The following is a 22,779-nucleotide window of genomic DNA, read 5'->3' on the forward strand; positions in this document are numbered from 1 at the left end:
CCAAACCTGAATTATGTCACTTGGAGGCAGAAATGATAGAGCCAAGCTCATGGCCACACCAGCTCGCTCCAGGATTTCACAATAGCTCTGTGATGAATGAGTGGTTTTGGACCATTCCTCCCAAAATACTCTGATTTCTTACAGTAGGGCTTAACTTGAATAGGTTCCTCCCTTCCTACCAACATGTCCCCACCACCATGTCCTCCAGGGTGGGGAATGATGGATAAAAAGTAGTGCAAGCTGTGGAACATCCTCATGGCTCATGCCTGTGGTTCATGGTCCCTCACTTGTACCAACATGACTGTGAAGCTCCTCAAGAACAAGTCTGGGGCCTGATGCAAATAGTTTCAAGCCCAAGCAGTTCCTCTGGCTGAGGTTAGACCCCACAATTAGAAGTCTTGGTGCAACTGAGGGTGCTGCATGCCACAGTGAGAGGGTGGGTTTTGGAGGGTGGGTGTATTTTAAACCCATGATGCTCCCAGACCAGGGTTGTTCCTCACCCTGCAAAGTCCTTAGCGCTGTCACAAGGGATCTTGGTCAAGGGAGATCCGTAGGAGAGCTCAAGGCTGGAGTGTGATGGAGAACAGGGGAACTTGGGAGAAGGTGGCCAGCAGCACTGCAGTGAATCAGAGGGTTGTTTCTCTCATAGGGCATTGAAGATGACAAGAGGAAATGGCCTCAAGTTGCACCAGGGGCAGTTGAGATGGGATGTGAGGAAGAATTTCTTTGCTGAAAGGGTTCTGAGGCATTGGAAGGGGTTGCCCAGGGCAGTGGTGGAGTCCCCATCCCTGGAGGGATTGAAGAGTCGTGTAGACATAGTGCTGAGGGACATGGGTTAGTCGGGGACTTGTCAGTGTTAGGTTCATGATTGGACTTGATGTTCTTCTCCAGTCGAGGCAATTCAGTGACTCTGAGAAGTTAAAACAGCCATGGGAGCTTATTTTTTTTCTCCCTTCTCCACCTCTCTGGTGTAGCTCCCTAGAGCCCATGCCCACTCATGCAAAGATTTAAGAGAAGGAGATCTAGGTGGAGCCATCACTGAGAGCTGCTTTGTTTGCTCGGTGTCCTCTCATTCACTTCTCAAGGCTGTAGTCATGTCAGTGAGGCATGTGAAGACGTTCCTGCTTTAGCAATGAGATCTGCAGATCTCAGGGCTGTCAGCATCCAGGGACTATTTTTCCTTACTGGCTCTGCAGCCAGATGCAATCCAAGGAGATGCTAAAAGCCAGGCTGTGGTGGCCTCTACATCAGTCTTGGACAGGTAGAGACCAAAAAAGTCCTGGACTGAGTAATGCTGAAGCTTTCCAAGAGTGCATCCCTAGAAAGCATGGCCAGGAGGAACGGGAATGTTGGGTCCAAGGTCTCTGCACTTGTTCCAGTCTCCTTTCCATCCTTCTCCTTCATCTGCTTCCAAGGAGGAGCAGTGCTGTCACAGCATCTTGCATCTCTCCACATCTCCTTGCTTTAACAGAGAACTCTTTGGAGCCTTTGTACTTTGGATACCTGGAAGATAAAACCACAGAGGAACCTGTGGAGGCTGCCAAGCTTGCAAATTGACCTTTAGATCTTGTTTGTCACCACCCCCACTCTTTCTGGTGCCAAAACAAATGGCATGGTGTGGTGCTCAGGTACACAAGCAGAGTCATGGGGTTGGTGGGGAGTGTGGTTTTTTTGATGCCTTCCCCTTACAAGCAAGTCCTGTTTGCTGTGGGTGGAGTGTCCAACGCCCTTTGTGTGGTGTGGGAGCTGATAACAGACACAAATGTGTATTCGTTGAGATACTCTGGGTGGATTGGTGTTAGGGATGCCTGACTGAGGCAATACAAACCTCTACAAACAGTTTTATGGGATGTAGATATGACCAACCACACCTTCCCTTCAGTGTGTGTGAAGCTCAGCCACTGATGATATTATTTTTAGCAGGGCCTGTAGCAATAGGACAAGGGGTGATGGTTTTAAACTAAAAGAGGGGAGATTTATACTAGATGTAAGGAAGAATTTTTTTTCTATGAGGGTGGTGAGACACTGGCCCAGGTTGTCCAGACAAATGGTAGATGCCCCATCCCCGGAAACATTCCAGGTCAGGTTGGATGGGGCTCTGAGCAACCCAATCTGGTTGAAGATGTCCTTACTGCAGGGGGGGTGGACTAGATGACCTTGAAAGGTCCCTTCTAACGCAAACCATTCTATGATTCTGTAATAATCCCTGTGCAAACACAGACCCCTGATTTTCTAAACTCACCCAATTTCCCTTCCCTGTGTCACCCTGGTGCAAATTTTTTAATTGTCCTGTCATAGAATCACACAATCATAGAATCATAGAATGGTTTGGATTGGAAAGGACCTTAAAGATCATCCAGTTCCAACCCCCCTGCCATCAGCAGGGACACCTTCCACTAGATCAGGTTGCTCAAAGCCTCATCCAACCTGGCCTTCAACACTTCCAGGGAGGGGGCATCCACAACTTCCTTGGGCAACCTGTTCCAGTGTCTGACCACCCTCACAGTGAAGAACTTCTTCCTAATATCTCATCTAAACCTCCCCTCTTTCAGCTTAAACCCATTTCCCCTTGTTTTGTCATTAACTGCCCTTATGAAAAGTCCTTCCCTAGCTTTCTTGTAGCCCCTTTCAGGTCTGGATTTTGCAAAACAGCATCCCAACGCAGATACCAGCAGCAAGGCAGCGCAGTGACCTTTGTGTCAGCTGTGGTGTCACCATCACTCACTGCACTGGGACACCTCTTACTCTCTTGGTTGTCCGAGTGACATTTAAGACACAGGATCCCTTTGGTTCCCCATTGCCCAGGAGAGGAGAAGCTCAGCCAGCCACGCTAATAGATGATCTTGCTGATTTTGCAAGTCTGGGTGAAAGCCTCATTCCTGAAACAGCCAGGTTCTGCGATGCAATTAGCCTAGTCTGCTCCTTGTGAAATCTTGTTAGCCAAAAACGGTCCTGGCATGCAGCAGATGTTGTATCTCACATGGTTATTTCCCCCCTCTTTAGCTTTTCCCCTCCCCGCAGCTGGTTTGATACGATCCAGATCCCCAGTGAATCTAAAGCTCAGAAATCTGCTCTGGGAAACATTTCTGATAAGACAGTCACCAATTAGAAAGTCAATTAGTGGATGATTTGCTCATTATTACCCTACGTGGAATTGGACTAGGTGGAGAAGATGAGGGTGATATTTTTCTGGTTTAAATGCATTTGGAAGGAAATTGTGTCTATTAGGGGAAAGAAGAGAACCAAAGGGGGGAGCAGAGGAAAAGCCCACGGGCTTTTTGGTGGGAAGCAAAATGACATCACCAACTGCAGGATCATTGCACTGATCTGGTCTTTTTTTTTTTTTTTCTTCTTTTTTTTCTCCTTAATGGATTTCAATAACCCAAAGCCAGAGGGAGCAAACTGGCCCATTCTGGGCCCCCATAAGCCAGACCTAGTGCACCTGCAATCAACCTGATTGCCTCAAGTTGAGGGAGCTGAGGAAAGGCTGAGGGAGCTGGGTCACTTTAACTTGGAGAAGAGGAGACTGAGGGGAGACCTCATTAATGTTTATAAATATGTAAAGGGTGAATGTCAGGAGGATGGAGCCAGGCTCTTCTCAGTGATGCCCAATGGTAGGACAAGGGGCAATGGGTGTGAGCTGGAACACAGGAGGTTCTGCTTCAACTTGAGAAGAAACTTCTTTACAGTGAGGGTGACGGAGCCCTGGGACAGGCTGCCCAGGGAGGGTGTGGAGTCTCCTTCTCTGGAGACATTCAAGACCCACCTGGACGCCTTCCTGTGTGATCTCATTTAGGTTCCTGCTCCAGCAGGGGGATTGGACTGGATGATCTTTCGAGGTCCCTTCCAATCCCCAACATTCTGTGATTCTGTGAACCTCTCATCAATGGGGACCTCAAAGTCCTCTCCCAACCTGGGCTCTGATTTCCACCTCTGTCCCACATCTCTCGCAGGAAGAAGGATGTGGGAAGGAGTATATGAATCACCAGAACTTTGAATCACTACTTTGACCCTCCCTTTGTTATCAGGCTCTATCTTTCCATAGGACCATCCACACAGACTTTCTCTAAGTTGTATTTTGTTGCCTGGAGCTCAGTGGCCATTTCAGCAGAAACTTTGAGGGCAAATCATCTCTGATGGTGTTAAGATCCTTGGGATCCTCCAAGACAGGTTCTCTTTGTGGGTAAAGAGGCATGGATGGCTCTGTTGGCCAAGATGGAGTTAAGAACAACACATTGAAGCCACAGCTTACCTGCAGCCATAGGTTTTGGCCCTATTCACAGAAACACAGAATGTTAGGGATTGGAAGGGACCTCAAAAGATCATCTAGTCGAATCCCCCAACAGCAATTCCTTGTTGTTCACCATCTGTCTCCAGACTAGGAGCAGCCACAACCCAGGATCTGGCTGTGGTGAGATGAAGGACAGGATGCTTCAACACTATTTGTTGAAGCTTTGGGTGTCACAGGGTAGTTTGAACTGGCTCTGGGGTGGTTGATACCTGAACTCAAGATGCCCCCATGATGTGTGTGGGTGTTCATGTTTGTGTCCTGCCCTCTTCTCTCAGGGTCATGGTGCAGGCAGGGTGATGTATTGTTTGCTTCTTGGAGAAGCGCCCACCTGGGTAAATGTTTTTACTCACCTGGTTTCTGTCTCTTGCATGGGAGGGAGGGGAGGAAACCAAGGTGATGACCTTCTCTGATCAAAGCATCTCTGCTAATCTCCTCCCCTTGCACATACAAATCCCAGGTCCCTGGGGTTTCCCAAGGAAACTAAGTTCAATGCTTTTATTGGCTTTTTTTTGCACCTAATTTCCATTTTTCTCTAGTTCATGACTCACCTCTGCATGTGGGCATGGTGCTCCATGGCTCTGACAGTGCTTTGCACCCTGAAGGTGCTGCATCACATGCCAGGACCCTATTGTGCTCCATGAAATCCTGAGGGGAATCACAGCCTTGCCAAAGCAGTGCCTTGGTCCCTTGCTTCCACCTCAGTACAGTCAGAGCACCCAGGGAGTGTCATCCCTGTGAGTTGAAGGCCACACCATCTAGACCAGGGCTAAAATGTGTGAGTGGGAGCTCAGCAGCTTCAGTGGGGACTAAAGAATTCAAGTAATTTAATATTGGGAAGCTCCAGTCTAAGGGATTTGTTCAGCCTGGAGAAGAGGAGACTGAGAGGAGATCTCATCATGGTCTAGAACTTGATCTCTCTAGTGACCAATGATAGGACCAGGGGAAATGGCAGGAAGATGTGGCAGGGGAGGGTGAGGTTGGCCATGAGGAAAAGGTTCTTGAGGCAGAGGGTGCTGGAGCACTGGAACAGGCTCCCCAGGGAGGTGCTCATGGCACCAAGCCTGACAAGATTCCAGCAGCATTTGGCCAAGGCCCTCAGACACATACTGTGAATCTTGGGATTGTCCTATGCTTGGGCAAGAGTTGGACTCCATGATCCTGGTGGATCCCTTCCATTCTATGATTCTAGGAGTTTTTGCTGGGGAGATTGACCCACAGGTGAGTCTTACCCTGATGGGATCAGCTCCACAGGACTGGAGCAAGAAGACAATGCTGCTTTCCCCTGTGTGAGTGCAGCAAAGGGCCATGAAGACCATTAAGGGACTGGAGCTCTCATCCCTCACCCATCCCTCTCTGTACTCAGTGACGCTGAGAAGTGCAGGTGCCTCTTGGCTTTGGTGGCTGTCAGCTTGCTTCCCTCTAGTGCTTATCCCAATGTCTGCATCTAGGAGAACTCTCCCTTGGGTTTGATCACTGCCCAGTTTGTGCCTGGATGGAGCTTGGGTTATTTTTTTAGGTGCACAGTGCTGCCTGGGTTAGGTGGGAATAGCTGGAGGTGCTTATGAAACTGATTCCTGTTCCTCCCTGTGATGGGCAGAAGCAATCAAAGTCCTCACGTGCAAAGTCTGGGGGGGGAACATGTTATTGTGGGTGCAACCAGCCTGAAAACCTGGGAGGTGTGGGGGATGAAGGAAAATCTGCTTTTCCTTTCCCCACCCCTTCAAATTAAACATAATAATAAAGAGGAAAAGATTCTTTCAGCTCTTAGTCTGTCCCATCTGCTCCCAGCCTCCAGCTGGACATGACCTTGCAAAGTGGATTGATCAGGAGAAAAGATGTTTTTTTAAAAGCAGTGTTTCACACAAAGTTGCTCACCACCCACTGTTATTTAAGTGCTTTCTTGGCCAGGCTCTAAGAGGGAGGAGGAAGAAGGGAGGGCAGCCTGGCAGGAGAAAGGCAATGAGGTTGGTGCCTGAGTGGTTGGAGGGATGAGCTCACCTCCTAGCTGCCTCCTACCCAAGTTTCTCCACTGATGGTGCCTGTGTACAATCCACCATGCTGGTTTTGGTGTCAGAATGAGCATTTAATCCTCTTGGCCCAGCTGCCAAGCTTTTGGCTCATTGAATTTTCTCCATCTGCTCTGCTAAGATCTGGAAGGACAGACTTCCTTGGTGAGGATGCTTGGCTTCTTGCGACCATGGCTGAGTCTTCAATCCACCTTGAGCTTTCCTGGGTGACCTGTCTGATTTATGTTTCTTCATCTAAATGTCTGACTGTGCCCTGCTCCTGCAGAGTTTTATTTTTGGATGGATCTACAAGTTCCAGTATGGGAGGCAATGGGTTTGGGTGATGCTCTCATGCTCTCCAGAGCAAAATAAGAGAGGGAGAAGCTTGTAAAAGAGTCACAGAGTAGAGAGAGCTGAAGGGCTTATGAGAAAGAAGAAAGGGTGGACTTAGAAGAGGGGATGGGTCACTAGGGCTGTAATGGGGGATAATAAAAGGGATAATCCCAGCAAAGCTGTGCTGATGCTGGAGCAGAACAGGGAGTAGGTCTGGTGTCACTTTGACAGTGATGTTGTCCATGTCTTGGTGAGAACAAAAGGCAGGACAGGGTCCTCCTGCCACTGGCATGATGTATAAGGTCAGCAGAAAGCTGCAGGTGGGATTTAAATAGAGCCTGTGGAGGAGAGAGAGATTTTCCTTTGCCAGGAAGCCTTGGTCCTGATTTCCCCACATTTACCCGGTTTGTGTGTTTTTCTCCTGTCCCACAGGAAATCTGCAATGATCCACGTCTCTTTGTGGATGGGATCAGCTCCCATGACTTACACCAGGGCCAGGTTGGGAACTGCTGGTTCGTGGCTGCCTGCTCCTCCCTGGCATCCCGTGAGTCTCTGTGGCAGAAGGTAAGTGGTTCCCCATGCCAGGGGAAAGCCTGTCTTCAACACTTTGGCCTCACATCGTATTTGTCTGGCTCAAAAACTGGTTCTTCAGGGATGCCTCATGTCCTGAAAGACTGTTCTTGTGTAAAAACTCCTTTAAAGAACTGTCTTTCAAGGGGAATTCAGTCATCATAACTGAAGTCACATCACACTTAAGCCAAACCCTTGACCAGTTTCTCCTTACCACGTGAATCAAACCCTGTCCTGTCCTCCAGATCACAAATCTGACCCTCCCCATTCCAAAATAACCTCAAAACCCAACAAAAACAGAATTCAGGATGCTCAGCTGGAGCCTTTGGCCCCGTTTCCTTAGTTCCCATGGTGTTACCTCTCTTTGGCTGCTCAGTGTGTGCCCACCTTGGCCATGAGACACCTTGCACTGGAGCAGGTAGGGTGATTTCAGGGTATTAATGTCTCTCCCAAGCTGCTACTTCCCCAAAGCATCCATCCCTGGCATGTCCCATAGCTGGATTGCACCATGTAGCAGTGCTCCTTCGAATGGGGGGTCCAAAGGGCCTGTGTTGTGGGCCAGAAAGCCACCAAGGAGCTTCACTAGAGCAAGGGGACCAACCACAGAAGTTCTGGGGTAAGGAGGTGTTGAGTACCACATCCTTGGCCAGTCTGTGCCTGTCTCTGCCATGTCCTCAGCTACAGAAGAATTCAGTCCTGTGAAAACCAAAGGCAGAGGGGCTTCAGAGACAGCCATGTCTCATTGTAGGTACAAGAGACCAACAAGTTGCAAGCAACTTTTCCTAGATCTCACTGTGAAAGGCAGCCATCAAAGTCCTATGGTGTGTGCAGACAATGTCACCTGCTTCACCCACAGCCTCCTGCTGCAACAGACCCAAAAGAGGTCCCTCCACCCTACGCCTTTGCATCTGCTCTGTGTGCTATGGGACTTCCTACCTAGCTCTTTCCAAGTCCCTGAAAGGAGGGTGGAGAGAGGTGGGGGTGGGTCTGTTCAACCAAGGAACAAGTGACAGGACAAGAGGAAATGGCCTCAAGTTGCACCAAGGGCAGTTGAGATTGGATGTGAGGAAGAATTTCTTTGCTGAAAGGGTTCTGAGGCATTGGAAGGGGTTGCCCAGGGCAGTGGTGGAGTCCCCATCCCTGGAGGGATTGAAGAGTCGTGTAGACACAGTGCTGAGGGACATGGGTTAGTCGGAGACTTGTCAGTGTTGGGTTAATGATGGGACTCGATGATCTTAAAGGGCTTTTCCAGTCAAGTCAGTTCTGGGATTCCAGTCTCTGCTGTGTGTGGTTTTTGTGATCAAGAACACTAAGCTCAAGAATTTTTGGTTGCAGCATCCCCACTTTCTATTACAATCGAGATTTTTCTTTCTCTGGGAACAGGATAGCTCTTGTTGGCTTCTGGATAAGCAGAGAGATTTCCTCCCATCATGGCTGTGATGACTGTTGTGGCTGTCATTACATGTGTGGTGCAAGGGATTGTTTAGCTTGTTCCTCTGCACCAACATCTCCCGAGGGTGAGCAGGCGAGTTATCTTCCCTCCTCACCATTCACCTCCAGCCCTGCCCTGGGAAATGCCAACTGAACAGAAGCTGGGTCCCTTTGGACACATCATTATTTCAGTTTGCCAATGGCATTGCTTTTCCTCCCTTGGCAATTTGGCTGTGGGTGTTTGTGACTTCTCATTTTCCATACCCTTAGCTCTCAGAGGCTCTTCTTTACCTACCACCTCTTGCTTTCAGAAAGGTTTGTTTTCTGGCAAAAGCAAAAGCAAAAGCTTCAACCCTCTCCTCCCTCCAAGTCTTTCTTCCCAGTCATGTTCAGTTTGCTGTAGTGTTCGCTACAGGGTTCTGGTCAGACATGCTTCAGCACCAACACTCCTGGTTTTGGAGATCTGTGAATTAGATGGGACCTTTGTTCACATTTTGCAAGGTGCTTTGAGAGCTTTTGATGGACTGCAAGGAGTAAGCGTGGCTGTAAACTGCAGCAGCAACTTTTAAAGCAAAATGGGAGATGTCAAGTGCACAGATGAACCTCTTGGTCCAAAGAGACACCAGCTCTGCTGGATGTGCTGCAATTAGAGCATGGCCCTTGCCGAAGACTGCAGAGACCTGTAGACATAGTGCTGAGGGACATGGGTTAGTCAGGGACTTGTCAGTGTTGGGTTCGTGATTGGACTCAATGATCTTAAAGGTCTTTTCCAATCGAGGCAATTCTGGGATTCTGTGACCTTCATTGGCCCAGAAATAATGGATCACTTGGTCCTTGGTGTGGTTACACGTGCAGTTTTAATAACATTGCTGGAGGTTCCTGTTGCTCTTTGACCCTCAGGCATCTTCACACATAGAACCCAACACCTGCAGGGCAACCTCTACTCCTGCTGATGCAAACAGCAGTTCAGAGGACAGACAAGGCAGCAAAACACCAGGTTTTTAAACCTAGTTTAAACCCTAGTTTTAGTGTCATTAGACACCAAAACATCTCTGATGGAGGGTCCAGGACAAGCTGAAAGGTGCTGATGCAGGTTTTAGTATCACTGAAATATCAGTAGAAGAATCTTGGCCTTGGTCTCCCATTGCTTCTAGAAAATGTAATCCTGATTTACACCAGGATGTAACTTAGGCTCTGTGGGCCCCTTGCTCCACTGCACACAGTGAGTGCAGTGTGGGGAGAGGGGGTACCTTTGAGGGAATAGGACTGGCCAGTCACATCCCTGTGTGTCCCAAGAGATTATTTTATTCACATGCTTTCTTCCATCTGATCCCTTCATGTCCCTCCTTCCCATTAAGCCTGTGGTGTTGGAATGACTGAGTGGGAATGGGGGACTGGAAATTAATTTACATGGCCTACATGGCCACCTAAGGTATGATCTGGCTCTATAACATCCTTCCTGTGGCCCTTCAGAGGTGTCTAGCTCTTACAAAAAGAAATGAAGACCTTGAAATGTGAGGGTTTCAATAATTTCCAGCAGCTCTTTGTCCTAAAGGGTTGTCTGGATCTTTACCTGTACTCCCACTGGTTGCATTGGTATTGCACAACAAATGAGGGACAAGGGCCAGACTCTAAAGCCAAGTGGTTCAGACAACTCTGCATCTCCAGCACCTGTCCTGGTTGCCTTCCACTTCAGTTGCTTCCAGAGTGCAGGACACTCTTGGATGGGACACCATGAGCAGATGGTTCTGAGGGCACTGACCACCCAGAGACTATTTTGCATAGGTCTTCTACAACCTGGGGTTAGTTCTTACTTGCTAAGGAGACCCTGAAGGCTGATCTTGTGCCTCAACAGGGCACATGTTTAAGTGGAACCTCCTGTGTTCCAGCTTGTGCTCGTTGCCTCTTGTCCTGTCACTGGGCACCACTGAAAATAGTCTGGCCCCATCCTCTTGACAGCCACCTTTTAGATATTTGTAAACATTGATAAGGTCCCCTCTCAGTCTGCTCTTCTCCAGGCTAAATAGACCCAGCTCTCTCAGCCTTTCTTCATAAGAAAGATGCTTCAGCCCCTTAATCATCTTCGTAGCCTCTGCTGGACTCTCTCCAGTAGTTTCTGGTCTTTCTTGAACTGAGGAGCCCAGAACTGGACACAATACTCCAGACGAGGCCTCACCACGGCACAGTAGACAGGGAGGAGAACCTCCCTCAACCTGCTGGTGACACTGTTCTGAATGCACCCCAGGATACCTTATCTTCAGCATGAGCATGGTCAGACACTGGGCCCAGAGAGGTTGTGGGATCTTGATATATGGAGATACACAAAGATGGACTGGACAAAGCCCTGAGCAACCTGATTTAACCTTGAAATAAGTTCTGCTTTGACCTGAGGGATGGACCAGACCCCTCCAGAGTCTCCTTCCAACCTGAATTATCCCATGACCCTACACTGAGAGAAAGCCACTGCCACTCAGACCTGTTGGGTGGCATCTCTGGCTGCACATCTTCATTTCGGGATAACGAGCTGTGGTTGTCAGGGAGGTTGCCAGGGAGGCTGACATCAGACATCCCTTCCCTATAGATTATCGTGCACGGCAGCATCATCAGTTCCTAATCTGCAAACGAGGTAGGACGGCACCCAGAGGAAGCCCTGAAGGGTGTTTTGCGTCACTGCTTGGGTTGCCTAGCACTGCTGGGACCGTGGAGAGGGGGTTTGGTGGCTTTTTACCCCTCCTCCTTGTCCTGTTTGAGAGCCAAACGTTGCTGAGGACGTAGCAGAGGAGCAGCTGAGGCAATGGCAGCTGAGGCAGGGATGCTCGAGTTGCCCTTTATCCGTGATGACCAGCTCACCCAGTGCATGCGGTTGAGATTCCAGAGCCTACAGCAAAAAAACATGAGACCCCAGGATGGTGAGAAGCTGCTACATCCCAACGAGCATGTCTACCGAGTGGATTTCATCCGGCAGCACAACCTGCGCTTCTTACGCTGGAACATCCAACTGGAGAGACCTGGGAAGGTCATGGTGACCGGCACCTCCCAACACTGGACTCCTGATCTCACCCACCTTATGAATCGGCAGCTGCTGGAGCCAGTGGGTATGTTCTGGAAGAAACCAGGAGCCAAGGAGGTGGAGTGCAACGAAGCAGATGCCCAGGAATTTGGGGAGCGGGTAGCAGAGTTAGCCCAGATCCGTAAGGTGATGTATTTCCTCCTCACTTTCACCGACGGCCTCGAACCAGCTCAGCTGAAGGGCTCCATTGTTTTTAAAGCTTGATCCCCTCTTGCTCAACCCTTCTTGCTCCAGCTATGCCTTTGTCTTTTTTTTTCCTCTCAGTTTAGTTTTGGTTGTTTTAATGTGGTTCTTCATTGAGGGACAGCATCGTGAAAATGTGGAGGACAGTTTCTGGAGCCCTCAACCCTGCAAAACATTCCCCATACATGCTGTCCTCTGTCTGAATGATGGGGAGGAGGGAGGATGGGCCATGAGCTTGCTGCTGTATTTATCTAGAGGATAAGGCTGCATGCTTGTGATTTCAGCAGGGAATCACCAAGTCTGACTGGAGTAGGGTCTTGCTGGCTTGGAAATACGAGGCTGCCCTAAGCTCTCCAACTGTGACACCTGGATACTAAAAGTCTGATGGAAAAATAAGAAATTGTCATATTAAAAAGAGGAGAGACAACCTGGAGAGGCTTCCAGTTTCCATCCTAACCATTAAAAAAGGGAGGGCTTGTTTGCAGTGAGGTGCTTCTCCTTGCAAGGATACTGAGTGCTTGCAGCCTGCTGTGACTTCTGCTGTGACTGTGGCTGCTCGGTGTCTCTGAAGACCAGTCCCATGGAGGATCACCTTGCCGTGAAGCTGAAGTACATTTGGACATGCTGTAGTCTACAGATTGCAAACCCACCAGACAAACCAGCGCAGAGAGGTTGGACCACCCTTTTCCTGACAGCCATCACTGTTTCTTGCTGGGAGTCAATGTGGGGTGGTGTTCTCCAGTATGTTTCTCACCTTATGCTTCCTGGAGATATGTTGATCCTGAGATGGATTGGAGCAGGTGTGCATGTGTGTGCAGAGCCAGGCAGGTGAGCCAGCAGCTCGGAGCAGACTGTAGGTCTGATCCAGCAGTGAGTACCCAGCAGCAAAAACGATTTGTGCATCGTTGTGGCCTTAAAGCACTCAGGGACTTATTTATTCTGAAGTAGCTGTGAGGTGACAAAACACTTTGCAAACCACAGAGCAGGAACCAGCTGCTGCTGTCCCCAAAAAGCAGTATCTCCTACCCTGCCCAAATACTGAGGCTGGGTGGCCATGGGAGCAGAGAGGAGAGATGGTACCTTTATGAGTTTAGAAGTAGGAGGGTGTTTTGTTCCTGGCTTGTCCCATCACTGTGAATAAACTGCTGACTTTGGACGTTCCCTTTTCCTCCACCAAAAAGTGGAGGATACTTGGGTGAAGTTGCTTGAGACCCACAGATCGAAATACCCTTTGAAAGAGTCAGGCATTCTTACGATTGTTCCTTTGCTAAAATTGCACACAAAGGTGGGTGAGTGCTCCTCAAGGAATGGACTGAGATTTTCCTGAGATGTGTAAGGAAACAGCAGTGGTGGAAAAGCCAGGACAAGGTATTTTGTACCCATGGCCTACTGACTTGTGTGGACCATCCCAAAAACAGTCCAACCTCTTCTTCAAAGCTTCCAGAGATGCAGACTACATGCCCTCCTCAGCCTAATAAGAGTATGTAAAATGATTTGCACAAGGTATGCCAGGCAGAGAGGAGAAGGGAAGCAGGAAGATCAGATACTGGCTGAAGAGATGGTGGGAGCTTTGAGTCTTGCCCAAAACCAAAGCTCAGCAAACACCAAATCATACAGCCATGCCACAGGCAGTACCAGAGAAGTCCATGTCTTTGTTTAGACCCCAAGAAATACTGCACTCAATGAAGAGAAATAAAAGTGGAACCATTCCCTGTTTGGCCATAGCATGGACCCACTATGGGCCAAACTCAATTCTAGGGTGTTGACAGATCTTCCCATAGGAGATCCTTCCACATACATCCCAGAGCAGAGCTCCTGACTACAAACCACATTAAACCAAACAACAGGAGCCACTGCCAACTTCCAAAGGGGTTTTTTTTTTTTGCATGCCAGGCCTCACAATTTGCCATTGCTACGTTGCTGGTTGCTGGGGTAGAGTTCCTGCTGCAGATATCTTGCTGGGTATTGATGTAACACAGTAAATAAAAGCCTAGTCAACAGGGTTCCCCTTAAGGACTGAGGCTGTGAGTGTCTTCTTCATGCCCTTTTTGGAAGCTGCCCCCCATCCTACATGCAATAAAGCAGCACCCATCAATTTTCAAGTCACTGTTGGTATTTTTGAGCACTTTCTTCTGTTGTAAAAAGTAAAAGGAACATTTACCTTCTTGGTGTGAAAGGCTTAATGGATCATTTAGCAGTTTGTGTGGTTTGGGAAGGGGTTTGAAGCTGGGCAGGGGTGGGGAAATGATCCTCTGGTGGATCCTCATGTGGATCTTCCTTTCCATCATAGCTGGAGGTGGGACATCAATGAGGCAGTGTGATTTTTCTCTGCTGCAGAGGAGATGAGGGAGCCACTTCATACCAGTCACTGAAACTCTCCTTACACAGTTTCAGCATCCCATCAAGGATTTCAGATACATCACTCTGTCCCACCTCCCAGGGGAACAGGAACAGGTTGCCCAAGGAAGTTGTTGATGCCCCCTCCCTGGAAGTGTTTGTGGCCAGGCTGGATGAGGCTTTGAGCAACCTGATCTAGTGGAAGGTGTCCCTGCTGATGGCAGGGGGATTGGAACTGGATGATCTTTGAGGTCCCTTCCAATCCAAACCATTCTATGATTCTAATTTCATCCCAATTTGTACCGTGGTCCAGCAGATTGGCACAGCTGGGTCCCTCCCTCCTCTTCCTGAGCTGGCAAGTTCTCAGCAGAAGAGACCCTGCTTGGAGGAACTGGCATCTACCAGTTTCTCCTAATCAGGACATTTCTCCAGAATCACATGTACTTTTAAGTAGGTACTCCTAAGAAAAATAAGAAAAAAGGTCTAAACCAGCTTAGGGAAATTAACCTGGTGTTTCTGGGTGCCCAATTTACCGATCTGTGAGTCCTTTCACTGTAAATTTGTCCCACAAGGCTGTTACAGCTCCAGATTTTGGGATCCCCCAAGCGAAAAGCAGCACAGATGGGTGAATGCAGAGGTCTGGTCTCCAGTGCCTCAGCATCACACAACCAACTTGAGTCCAGGACTCAGTGGGATTCTGGGATGGGTGGTCCATAGCATGCTCTTCAGCATCCACTGAGGAGGGATGGAGATGTCTGAGTAAGTTTCGTGGGAGTGGGTGGGAGCTGGTGAACCTCAGTCACATGATGATCTCCTGGAGGGATCTGGGTTCCAGCTATTGATGGGGTTTGTAGATATGCCCCAGGTTAATCTTTTAGGTAATATTCAGCATCAGGTCACAGGCAGGGATTGTGCTGCATGCCTGGCAGAAAAGGACCTGGGGGTGTTGGTCAACAGCAGCTGAACATGAGCCAGCAGAGTGCCCAGGTGGCCAAGAAGGCCAAGGGCATCCTGGCCTGGATCAGCACTAGTGTGGCCAGTAGGACCAGGGAAGTTCTCTTCCCCCTGTGCTGGGCACTGGTGAGGCTGCAGCTCGAGTGCTGTGTCCAGGTTTGGGCCCCTCACTCCAAGAAGGACATGGAGGTGCTGGAGCGTGTCCAGAGAAGGGCAACGGAGCTGGGGAAGGGTCTGGAGCACAAGTGTGCTGAGTTCCCTTGTGGCTGAGGGAACTGGGGGTGTTGAGCCTGGAGAAAAGGAGGCTGAGGGGAGACCTTCTCTCCAACTACCTGAAAGGAGGGTGTAGCAAGGTGAGTGTATGTCTTTTCTCCCAAGTAACTAGTGATAGAACAAGAGGAAATGGCCTCAAGTTGTGCCAAGGGAGGTTCAGATTGGATATCAGGAAAAATTTCTTCACTGAAAGGGTTCTCAGGCACTGGAACGGGCTGCCCAGGGAGGTGGTCGAGTCCCCATCCCTGGAGGTGTTTAAAAGATGGGTAGATGCGGTGCTCAGAGATATGGTTTAGGAGTGGACAGGTATGGTTGGACTCAATAATCTCAAAGGTCTTCTCCAACCAGGTGATTCTATGATTCTATGAAGTGTGGTGTCCTAATAGGCACCACATCCAGAGCTGTCACCTCTCCCCTACAGCCAGGGGAGTCATAGACACCTTGGCTAGGGGGTGAAGCAACTAGAGGGATCCTTGGCCTGGGTGGGATGCTGTGCTCTGAAAAGAGCTAGGGGGAGGAATTTGGTGTTTGATCTCACACCTTGCACTTTGGTAGGTTGAGGCCAGACTGAGCTCTGGAGATCGGGCTCCTCTCATTTCCCTATGGGTCAATGTTGAAACATGACCAGTCCTCGCTCCTAGATCCTGCTCTGCATGAAGTCTGACCACTTTTGCTGCCTTCAGCAGCAGAGAGTGTTTTCAGCACTGTCCCCAAATGAGGGGATGGAGAAGGATGGTGGGAGACTGATGGATATCTCCTGCCACCGCTGACGGCAATGATGAGTCTCAGAACCAGCCAGCTGGAAGCTGGCGCAACCAGCACTGGCTGACAAGCTGCCTCTAATCAATGCCATCATCATTTCTAAGCCCACATTAATAGCAAGTTGATTAGCACAACAGTCCTCTCTGACAATTCATTAGGATGAGCTCCAGTCAGGAGGGAATCGATGGAGAGTGATGGAGAGCTGTCTGACCTTTCCTGGCAATGTCCCAGAGGGAGTCTGAGGCATTGGTGTTAGCACTCTTGGAAAACACCAAACCCTCCAAAAGTGTCTCTTTTTCATGCCTCTGTCTGCTCTACTATTGATCCAGACAACTCAAGAGAGCCACTGAGCTCACAGAGATGATGACATCATTAATATTTCAGTGTAGGAGCAATAAAAACCCTGGGCTGGATTGTTGCTGGTAGCTAAGGAGTCAGGGGGTTCTCCAGAGAGAGTGGTCTCTGCAGGGTTATAGCTTCATGTCAACAGCCAAAAAAAAAGCAGAAGGCTCCAACAGTTGGACAAAGGCCAAGGCATGAAGCAAGGAGTCTCACCATGGAGTCTCAGCCTGGAGAAGAGCAACCTGAGAGGGGATCTGATCAATGTCTATAAATATCTGAAATGTGGGGGCTGAATGGATGGAGCCGGGCTCTTCTGGGTGGTGCCCAGTGACAGGACAAGGGGCAATGGGCACAAACTGGAACACCAGAAGTTCCAGACAAACCTAAGGAAAAACTTCTTTACTGTGAGGCTGGCAAAGCACTCGAATAGGCTGCCCACAGAAGTTGTGGAGTCTCCATCCCTGGAGATGTTCAAAACCCACCCGCATGCTTTCCTGTGCAACCTGGTGAAGGGAACGTGCTTTGGCAGGGTGGTTGGACTGGATGATCTCCTGAGGTCCCTTCCGACCCCCACCATTCTGTGATTCTATGGCCTGGGAATTCCTGAAGAGCCTCTTTCCATGCAATGTAGCTGTGTCCTGTCCTATCCCACCCCAACACTCACAGCTGTCTCCACAGGACAGTGAATATTTAGGTGTACAGCACCATAGTTTTCCTCCGGGCATGTTGGGATTTTTCCTTGCTTAGGTCATGAAGCTCTGGGTGCAGGTAAGTAAAGAAGTGAAAGTGTGGACAGTCAGTCACATTACTACAGCTGAATCAGTCAGCACCTGTCAGCTGTCAGCTACGTTGACTGTACATGGCCTCACAGTCCTCCCTGGCCATGAGGTAAAACCATGTGGCCTACACCCTCACCAAAAGCTAAGCAGTGGTGGGACAGTTCCTTGCTGTGTGCCTCTATGTCCTGGTTCAAAGTGAAATGCCAATGCTCCTAGATGTACCATCTCTACATGAGTGTGCCCCTTTCTGCCCCAATTGTTGGGTGGATTTTCCATGTAAAGCAAATCTGGTGGAGCCTACAGCCATGAAGGACTATGAACTTTGGCAGTTATTCTTCACTTGTAGTGCAGATGGCAGTGACACCAAACCTGCACTCTCTCAGTCCAGCTACTCTAGGGTGTCTCTCACTCCACATCCTCTTTTCTTCCTTTCAGTAAGTCACCTCCCTGTGCTTGCTTGGATGAGTATGGTATCTTGTGGGGATGGGGATCTCACTTTTCCCACTTTTATAGAATCATAGAATCATTTAGATTGGAAAAGACCTTTAAGATACACAGAATGTCTGATCCCTGTTCATTACCACCAGGTAGATAAATTCAACACTTGTTCTTGGGCCAGTCAAGTCATAGAATCATAGAATGGTTTAGGTTGGAAAGGACCTTAAAGATCATCCAGTTCCAACCCCCCTGCCAGCAGCAGGGACACCTTCCACTAGACCAGGTTGCTCAAAGCCTCATCCAGCCTGACCTTCAACACTTCCAGGGAGGGGGCATCCACAACTTCCTTGGGCAACCTGTTCCAGTGTCTGACCACCCTCACAGTGAAGAACTTCTTCCTAATATCTCATCTAAACCTCCCCTCTTTCAGCTTAAACCCATTTCCCCTTGTTCTGTCATTAACTGCCCTTATGAAAAGTCCTTCCCCAGCTTTCTTGTAGCCCCTTCAGGTACTGGGAGGCCGCTATAAGATCTCCCTGGAGCCTTCTCTTTTCCAGGCTGAACAGCCCCAAGTCATACCAGAATCAAGTAAGAGAATCAAAGAAGGTACCTTCTCTTAGTGATATCCTACTGACACTAAAATGAACAAAAACATGGTCATAAAAGTAACCATCCCTGATCAGACCATGGACTCTTCTGCCCCAATAGCCTGTCTATAGCAGTAGATGGCAGCAGATGTCCAGAGTAGAATTAGAAGAAAGAGGACAAGGATCTTTTAGCTCCATATTCCAAGGCATGGTGAAGTCTAAGCCATTCCAGTACATGTTAATCTAGTCTGCATTGGAGGAACCAAGTCCAAAATCTGGCCCCACCAGGCTGTAAGCAAGTCCACCTCCCTCATACTCTTCCTTGTTTTTGATATTGTCTGTGTTAGTTCCAGGATAAGAATCAAACCCAACAAAAAAAGGGAATAACCTGGGTGCATGTGCCTCCTCTCTCACAGGTCATCCCAGACTGGAAGGAGCAGGAGTGGAACCCTGAGAAACCTGAGAGCTACGTGGGGATCTTCCACTTCCAGTTCTGGCGTTTTGGTCAGTGGCTGGATGTAGTGATAGATGACCGCCTGCCCACACTCCACAACCAGCTCATCTACTGCCACTCCAACTCCAGGAATGAGTTTTGGTGCGCCTTGGTGGAGAAAGCTTATGCCAAGTAGGTACCTGTTGGCAGTTGCAGAACAAACTGGGAACTGGGCACCCTGGTTTTCCTCTCTGTTCATTCATCAGTTGCTTTGTACCAGTGGAAACCACAGTAGGACATATCTCAAACAGACAGAAACTGTAAGAAAAAAACCTTCTCTAGCCTTAATTTACCCTCAAAGCAAAATATCCTCCAACTCGACGTTTGTTTAAAAAACACCTATTGTAGAGATTTCAAGTTCCCTTTACTTTATCTTATGACAGCAATAGTGCTGAAAGCAGCATGGGTCTTATTTTTGCTGACCTCACCCCCTTAAAGTTTTATTACAAATCTCTTGTTCTCCAGGCTGCCCCAAGAACTGTCCCAGACTCCTTAAAATGTCAAGCCAGTGTTGTTGTGCCATCCCTATCACCCACTTTCAGGTTGTCAGGCTGTTATGAGGCTCTGGATGGAGGCAACACAGCTGATGCTCTGGTAGACTTTACTGGTGGGATCTCTGAACCTATTGACCTGACTGAAGGGGACTACATCGCTGATGAAGCCAAGCGAAACCTCCTCTTCGAGCGTGTGTTGAAGGTGCACAACCGGGGAGGCCTCATCAGCTGCTCCATCAAAGTAAGTGGTGTTACCTACATGGTCATGATGTCGTGGGAATAGGCATTTTAGGATGCAGTTGTCTTACACTGATGGAAACTTCTAAATTAAATCAGATAAATTATGGCCAGAGGTTCTTCCTTCTTCCCATGAATGGAAAAAGGAGTCAAGCCTGGATCATAGAATCATAGAATGGTTTGGGTTGGAAGGGACATTTAAAGATCATCTAGTCCAAGCCTTCTGCAGTGAGCAAGGACATCTTCAACTAGGTGAAGTTGCCAACCCTCTTTACCCTCATTGCTGTGTCCAAGAGCCCAGATTCATCCCACAACCCTTTAAATGTTAGGAGGGGATTCACTTCCCGAGAGAGGCATTTTGGTGTCTTCATGTGGACATCTCTACAAACACTGCGTGCCAGACCTCCCATTATTACCAGTAAGATGAGCTTTATTGGTTGGCAGTATGGGAGCTCAGAGACCTCATGCAACACATGAAGACCAGGAAGGATCTAGTACCTAAAATGGCATCTAATACATCTCCCAAGGCAACTGTCTCTCTCCCTGAGCATTGCTGCTCTCCTTTTCATCTCAGACCAACCTGCAAGGAATTCTGAGCTCTCTTTTTTCCCAGTCCCTCCAAAGACAGTCACATCTCCCTTGGTACAAGCACTGTTTGTGTGTCCCCCCTGCCCAGGCCACGTCAGCGGCTGACATGGAGGCCCGCCTAGCCTGTGGGCTGGTGAAGGGCCACGCGTACGCAGTGACGGATGTGCGGAAGGTCCGCCTGGGACATGGTCTGCTGTCCTTCTTCAAGTCAGAGAAGCTGGACATGATCCGCATGCGCAATCCGTGGGGTGAGCGGGAGTGGAACGGCCCTTGGAGTGACACGTGAGTTAGGATGGGCTGCAGCAGAACCTTTGTTTTTTTGGTGGGAAAAGCTGGGTTGGAGCTTTACCTTGAGGTATGAGACAGATGTAGATGGGTGTAGCTACATCTACACCCACAGGATAACATTGTACGGACAGTTGTGGGATGCTGCTTCAACCCATGTCCTAAACCTACTATTTCACTAGGGTAGATTCATTCCTTTCCCTGGGGTCCCTGGATGTCAGCAGGAGGGTGGCTGAGCTTGGTAGACCTTCTCATTAAGGCTCTGGTGGCTATTGTGGTGAAATCACCAGCATGTTCACACTAGTGAAGGATGGTTATAGGTCACCTTTCCTTTCCCAGTCTTGTTCCAGCAAAAATAGCACACAACAGAATCAACCTCTGCCACCACTGACTGCTGTGGTCTCTGTGGATAGGACGAAGAACCAAGGGCTGGTGTAACCAGAGCCTTTAGCCAGAGTCCATTTTGTTATCTTCACTTGATAGGGTTGTGATTGTACTGGCCAAACAAAATCTTGCCAAGCTGGATTCAGCTCCACTGGTCAGGAAGGAAGTTGAAGCTCCAGGCCACTCCCCATATGTTTGGCAGATGAGCTAACCAGAGCAGTGTGGCAACCGGTTGCATGGCTGGAGCTTTATACAGGCCTTGTGCACTTGATAGATCTTGCCAAGGTCAAGTAGCCTCTTGAATTCTTGTGTGTCCCTTGCCCTCACAGTAATGATCCTGTACTCTTCCCACAGCTCTGAGGAGTGGCAGAAAGTGAGTAAAAGTGAAAGAGAGAAGATGGGGATGACAGTGGAAGACGACGGAGAGTTCTGGTGAGTCCCTCCTGGGGTTTTCACCATGGGCCATGCCCACAGAGTCCTCCCACTGCATGAAGCATGCAAGAAATTTCCGTGCAACCAGCTATCCAGAGCAAATGGCCTTCCAAGCCCTAGGATCTTTAGTGAAGCCTTCTCCTTGAGGCCATGGGCAATGACCCTAGGGTTGCAAGCTTCTCTGTATCACACTGGGTTGAAACCATTTCTCCAGAGTACTGGGAACCTGTTATGGATTTACTCAAAGAGGACTTGTAAGAAAGATGGGGAGAGACTTTTTAGCAAAGCCTGTGGTGATAGGACAAGGGGTGATGGTTTTAAACGAAAAGAGGGGAGATTCAGATTAGATGTAAGGAAGAAATTTTTTACAATGAGGGTGATGAGACATTGGAACAGGTTGCCCAGAGAGGTGGTAGATGCCCCATCCCTGGAAACATTCAAGGTCAGGTTGGACAGGGCTCTGAGCAACCTGACCTACTTGAAAATGTCCCTGTTATTGTAGGAGTAGAGGGCCTTGAAAGGTCCCTTCCAACCCAAACCGTTCTATGATTCTATGTACTGAGTTTAATGCCTCAGAAGGTGCTTTTAATACAACATGTAACCATGTGTGGAGGAAAGGCCACTACTCTGCTTCTCCCACTCCAAAACACATAGCTCTGTTGTTTAAACCGAAGAAATATTTACTGCATGCAAGGAGAAAGGTATCTCTATCTCTTTTGTTATTCAGTGGACATCAAAGACTACCCACACACAGTGTCTAAGAGGTGATCAAGAACATCCCTGCAGTGTACTCTTCAGGGGAATGAAGCAGCATAACCCAACTCTGTCCTTTCCTGACTTAGGATGACCTTTGAAGATTTCTGCAAATACTTCACAGACATCATCAAGTGCCGTCTCATCAACACATCCTACCTGAGCATCCACAAGACCTGGGAGGAGGCAGTGCTACATGGGGCATGGACCAGAAATAGTGACCCTTTGAAGAACCGCTGTGGAGGCTGTATCAACCACAAGGACACATTTTTGCAGAACCCCCAAGTGAGTCATGGAGCAGAGGACCTTCTGGAGCCATCAGATGTGCTTCCAAGTGCTTAAATCTCTTACAGGGACCTAGAAGGCTAAAATTGCTATCAGACCTCTAGTAGATTAAATGTGCTTACCACCATTCTCTGGTTGAGAACCTTGGCACAGCATGACCAGCATTCTGGCCAACTCTGTTAACCTTCTCCCTCTTATCAGGGAAATTGAATCCAATTGTGTAGAGCGTCTTGGCACAAGCAAATGGCAAACGGTGCCACAAGGTAGCAGGGTTAGCTGGTGCTAAACAGGGCTAGGAACCATTTCCAACAATTTGGATGTTTCAATGATTGAATTCCAATTCTTTTGCCCAAACCTTAGCAGTGTTGACTTTACCAGCACAGGTGTAGTTTATAGGACCATTTTCTTCTAGCTGGGCCATCAGAAAAAGCCCTGCTCTGAAGCTGATCTCCTGGAGCAAGCTCTCCTATCC

General features: G+C 48.7%; 2 protein-coding genes across 4 annotated transcripts in view; both read left to right on the forward strand.

The window, feature by feature from the left end:
• CAPN5 (calpain 5) overlaps window positions 1-22,779 on the forward strand; it is a 41,416-nt gene that overhangs the window by 13,147 nt on the left and 5,490 nt on the right. Inside the window, exons 2-9 of one of the 3 annotated variants that reach the window (XM_010172852.1) lie at window positions 1,623-1,653; window positions 3,256-3,273; window positions 7,063-7,194; window positions 18,773-18,981; window positions 19,392-19,584; window positions 20,257-20,450; window positions 21,192-21,269; window positions 22,112-22,307. In XM_010172852.1, the coding sequence (XP_010171154.1) occupies window positions 1,623-1,653; window positions 3,256-3,273; window positions 7,063-7,194; window positions 18,773-18,981; window positions 19,392-19,584; window positions 20,257-20,450; window positions 21,192-21,269; window positions 22,112-22,307 (1,051 nt within the window). Of the gene's footprint in view, window positions 1-1,622; window positions 1,654-2,002; window positions 2,015-3,255; window positions 3,274-4,670; window positions 4,685-7,000; window positions 7,195-18,772; window positions 18,982-19,391; window positions 19,585-20,256; window positions 20,451-21,191; window positions 21,270-22,111; window positions 22,308-22,779 lie in introns of all 3 variants that reach the window. The other 2 variants (XM_029086171.1, XM_029086172.1) reach the window with 2 other exon arrangements.
• OMP (olfactory marker protein) lies at window positions 11,360-11,905 on the forward strand. The gene has a single exon (XM_010172851.2). The coding sequence runs from the start codon at window positions 11,426-11,428 to the stop codon at window positions 11,903-11,905; it is 480 nt and encodes a 159-aa protein (XP_010171153.1). The 5' UTR covers window positions 11,360-11,425.

Source organism: Antrostomus carolinensis, unplaced genomic scaffold (genome assembly GCF_000700745.2).
Source record: "Antrostomus carolinensis isolate BGI_N321 unplaced genomic scaffold, ASM70074v2 scaffold23737, whole genome shotgun sequence".
In the NCBI taxonomy this organism is placed as follows: Eukaryota; Metazoa; Chordata; class Aves; order Caprimulgiformes; family Caprimulgidae; genus Antrostomus; species Antrostomus carolinensis.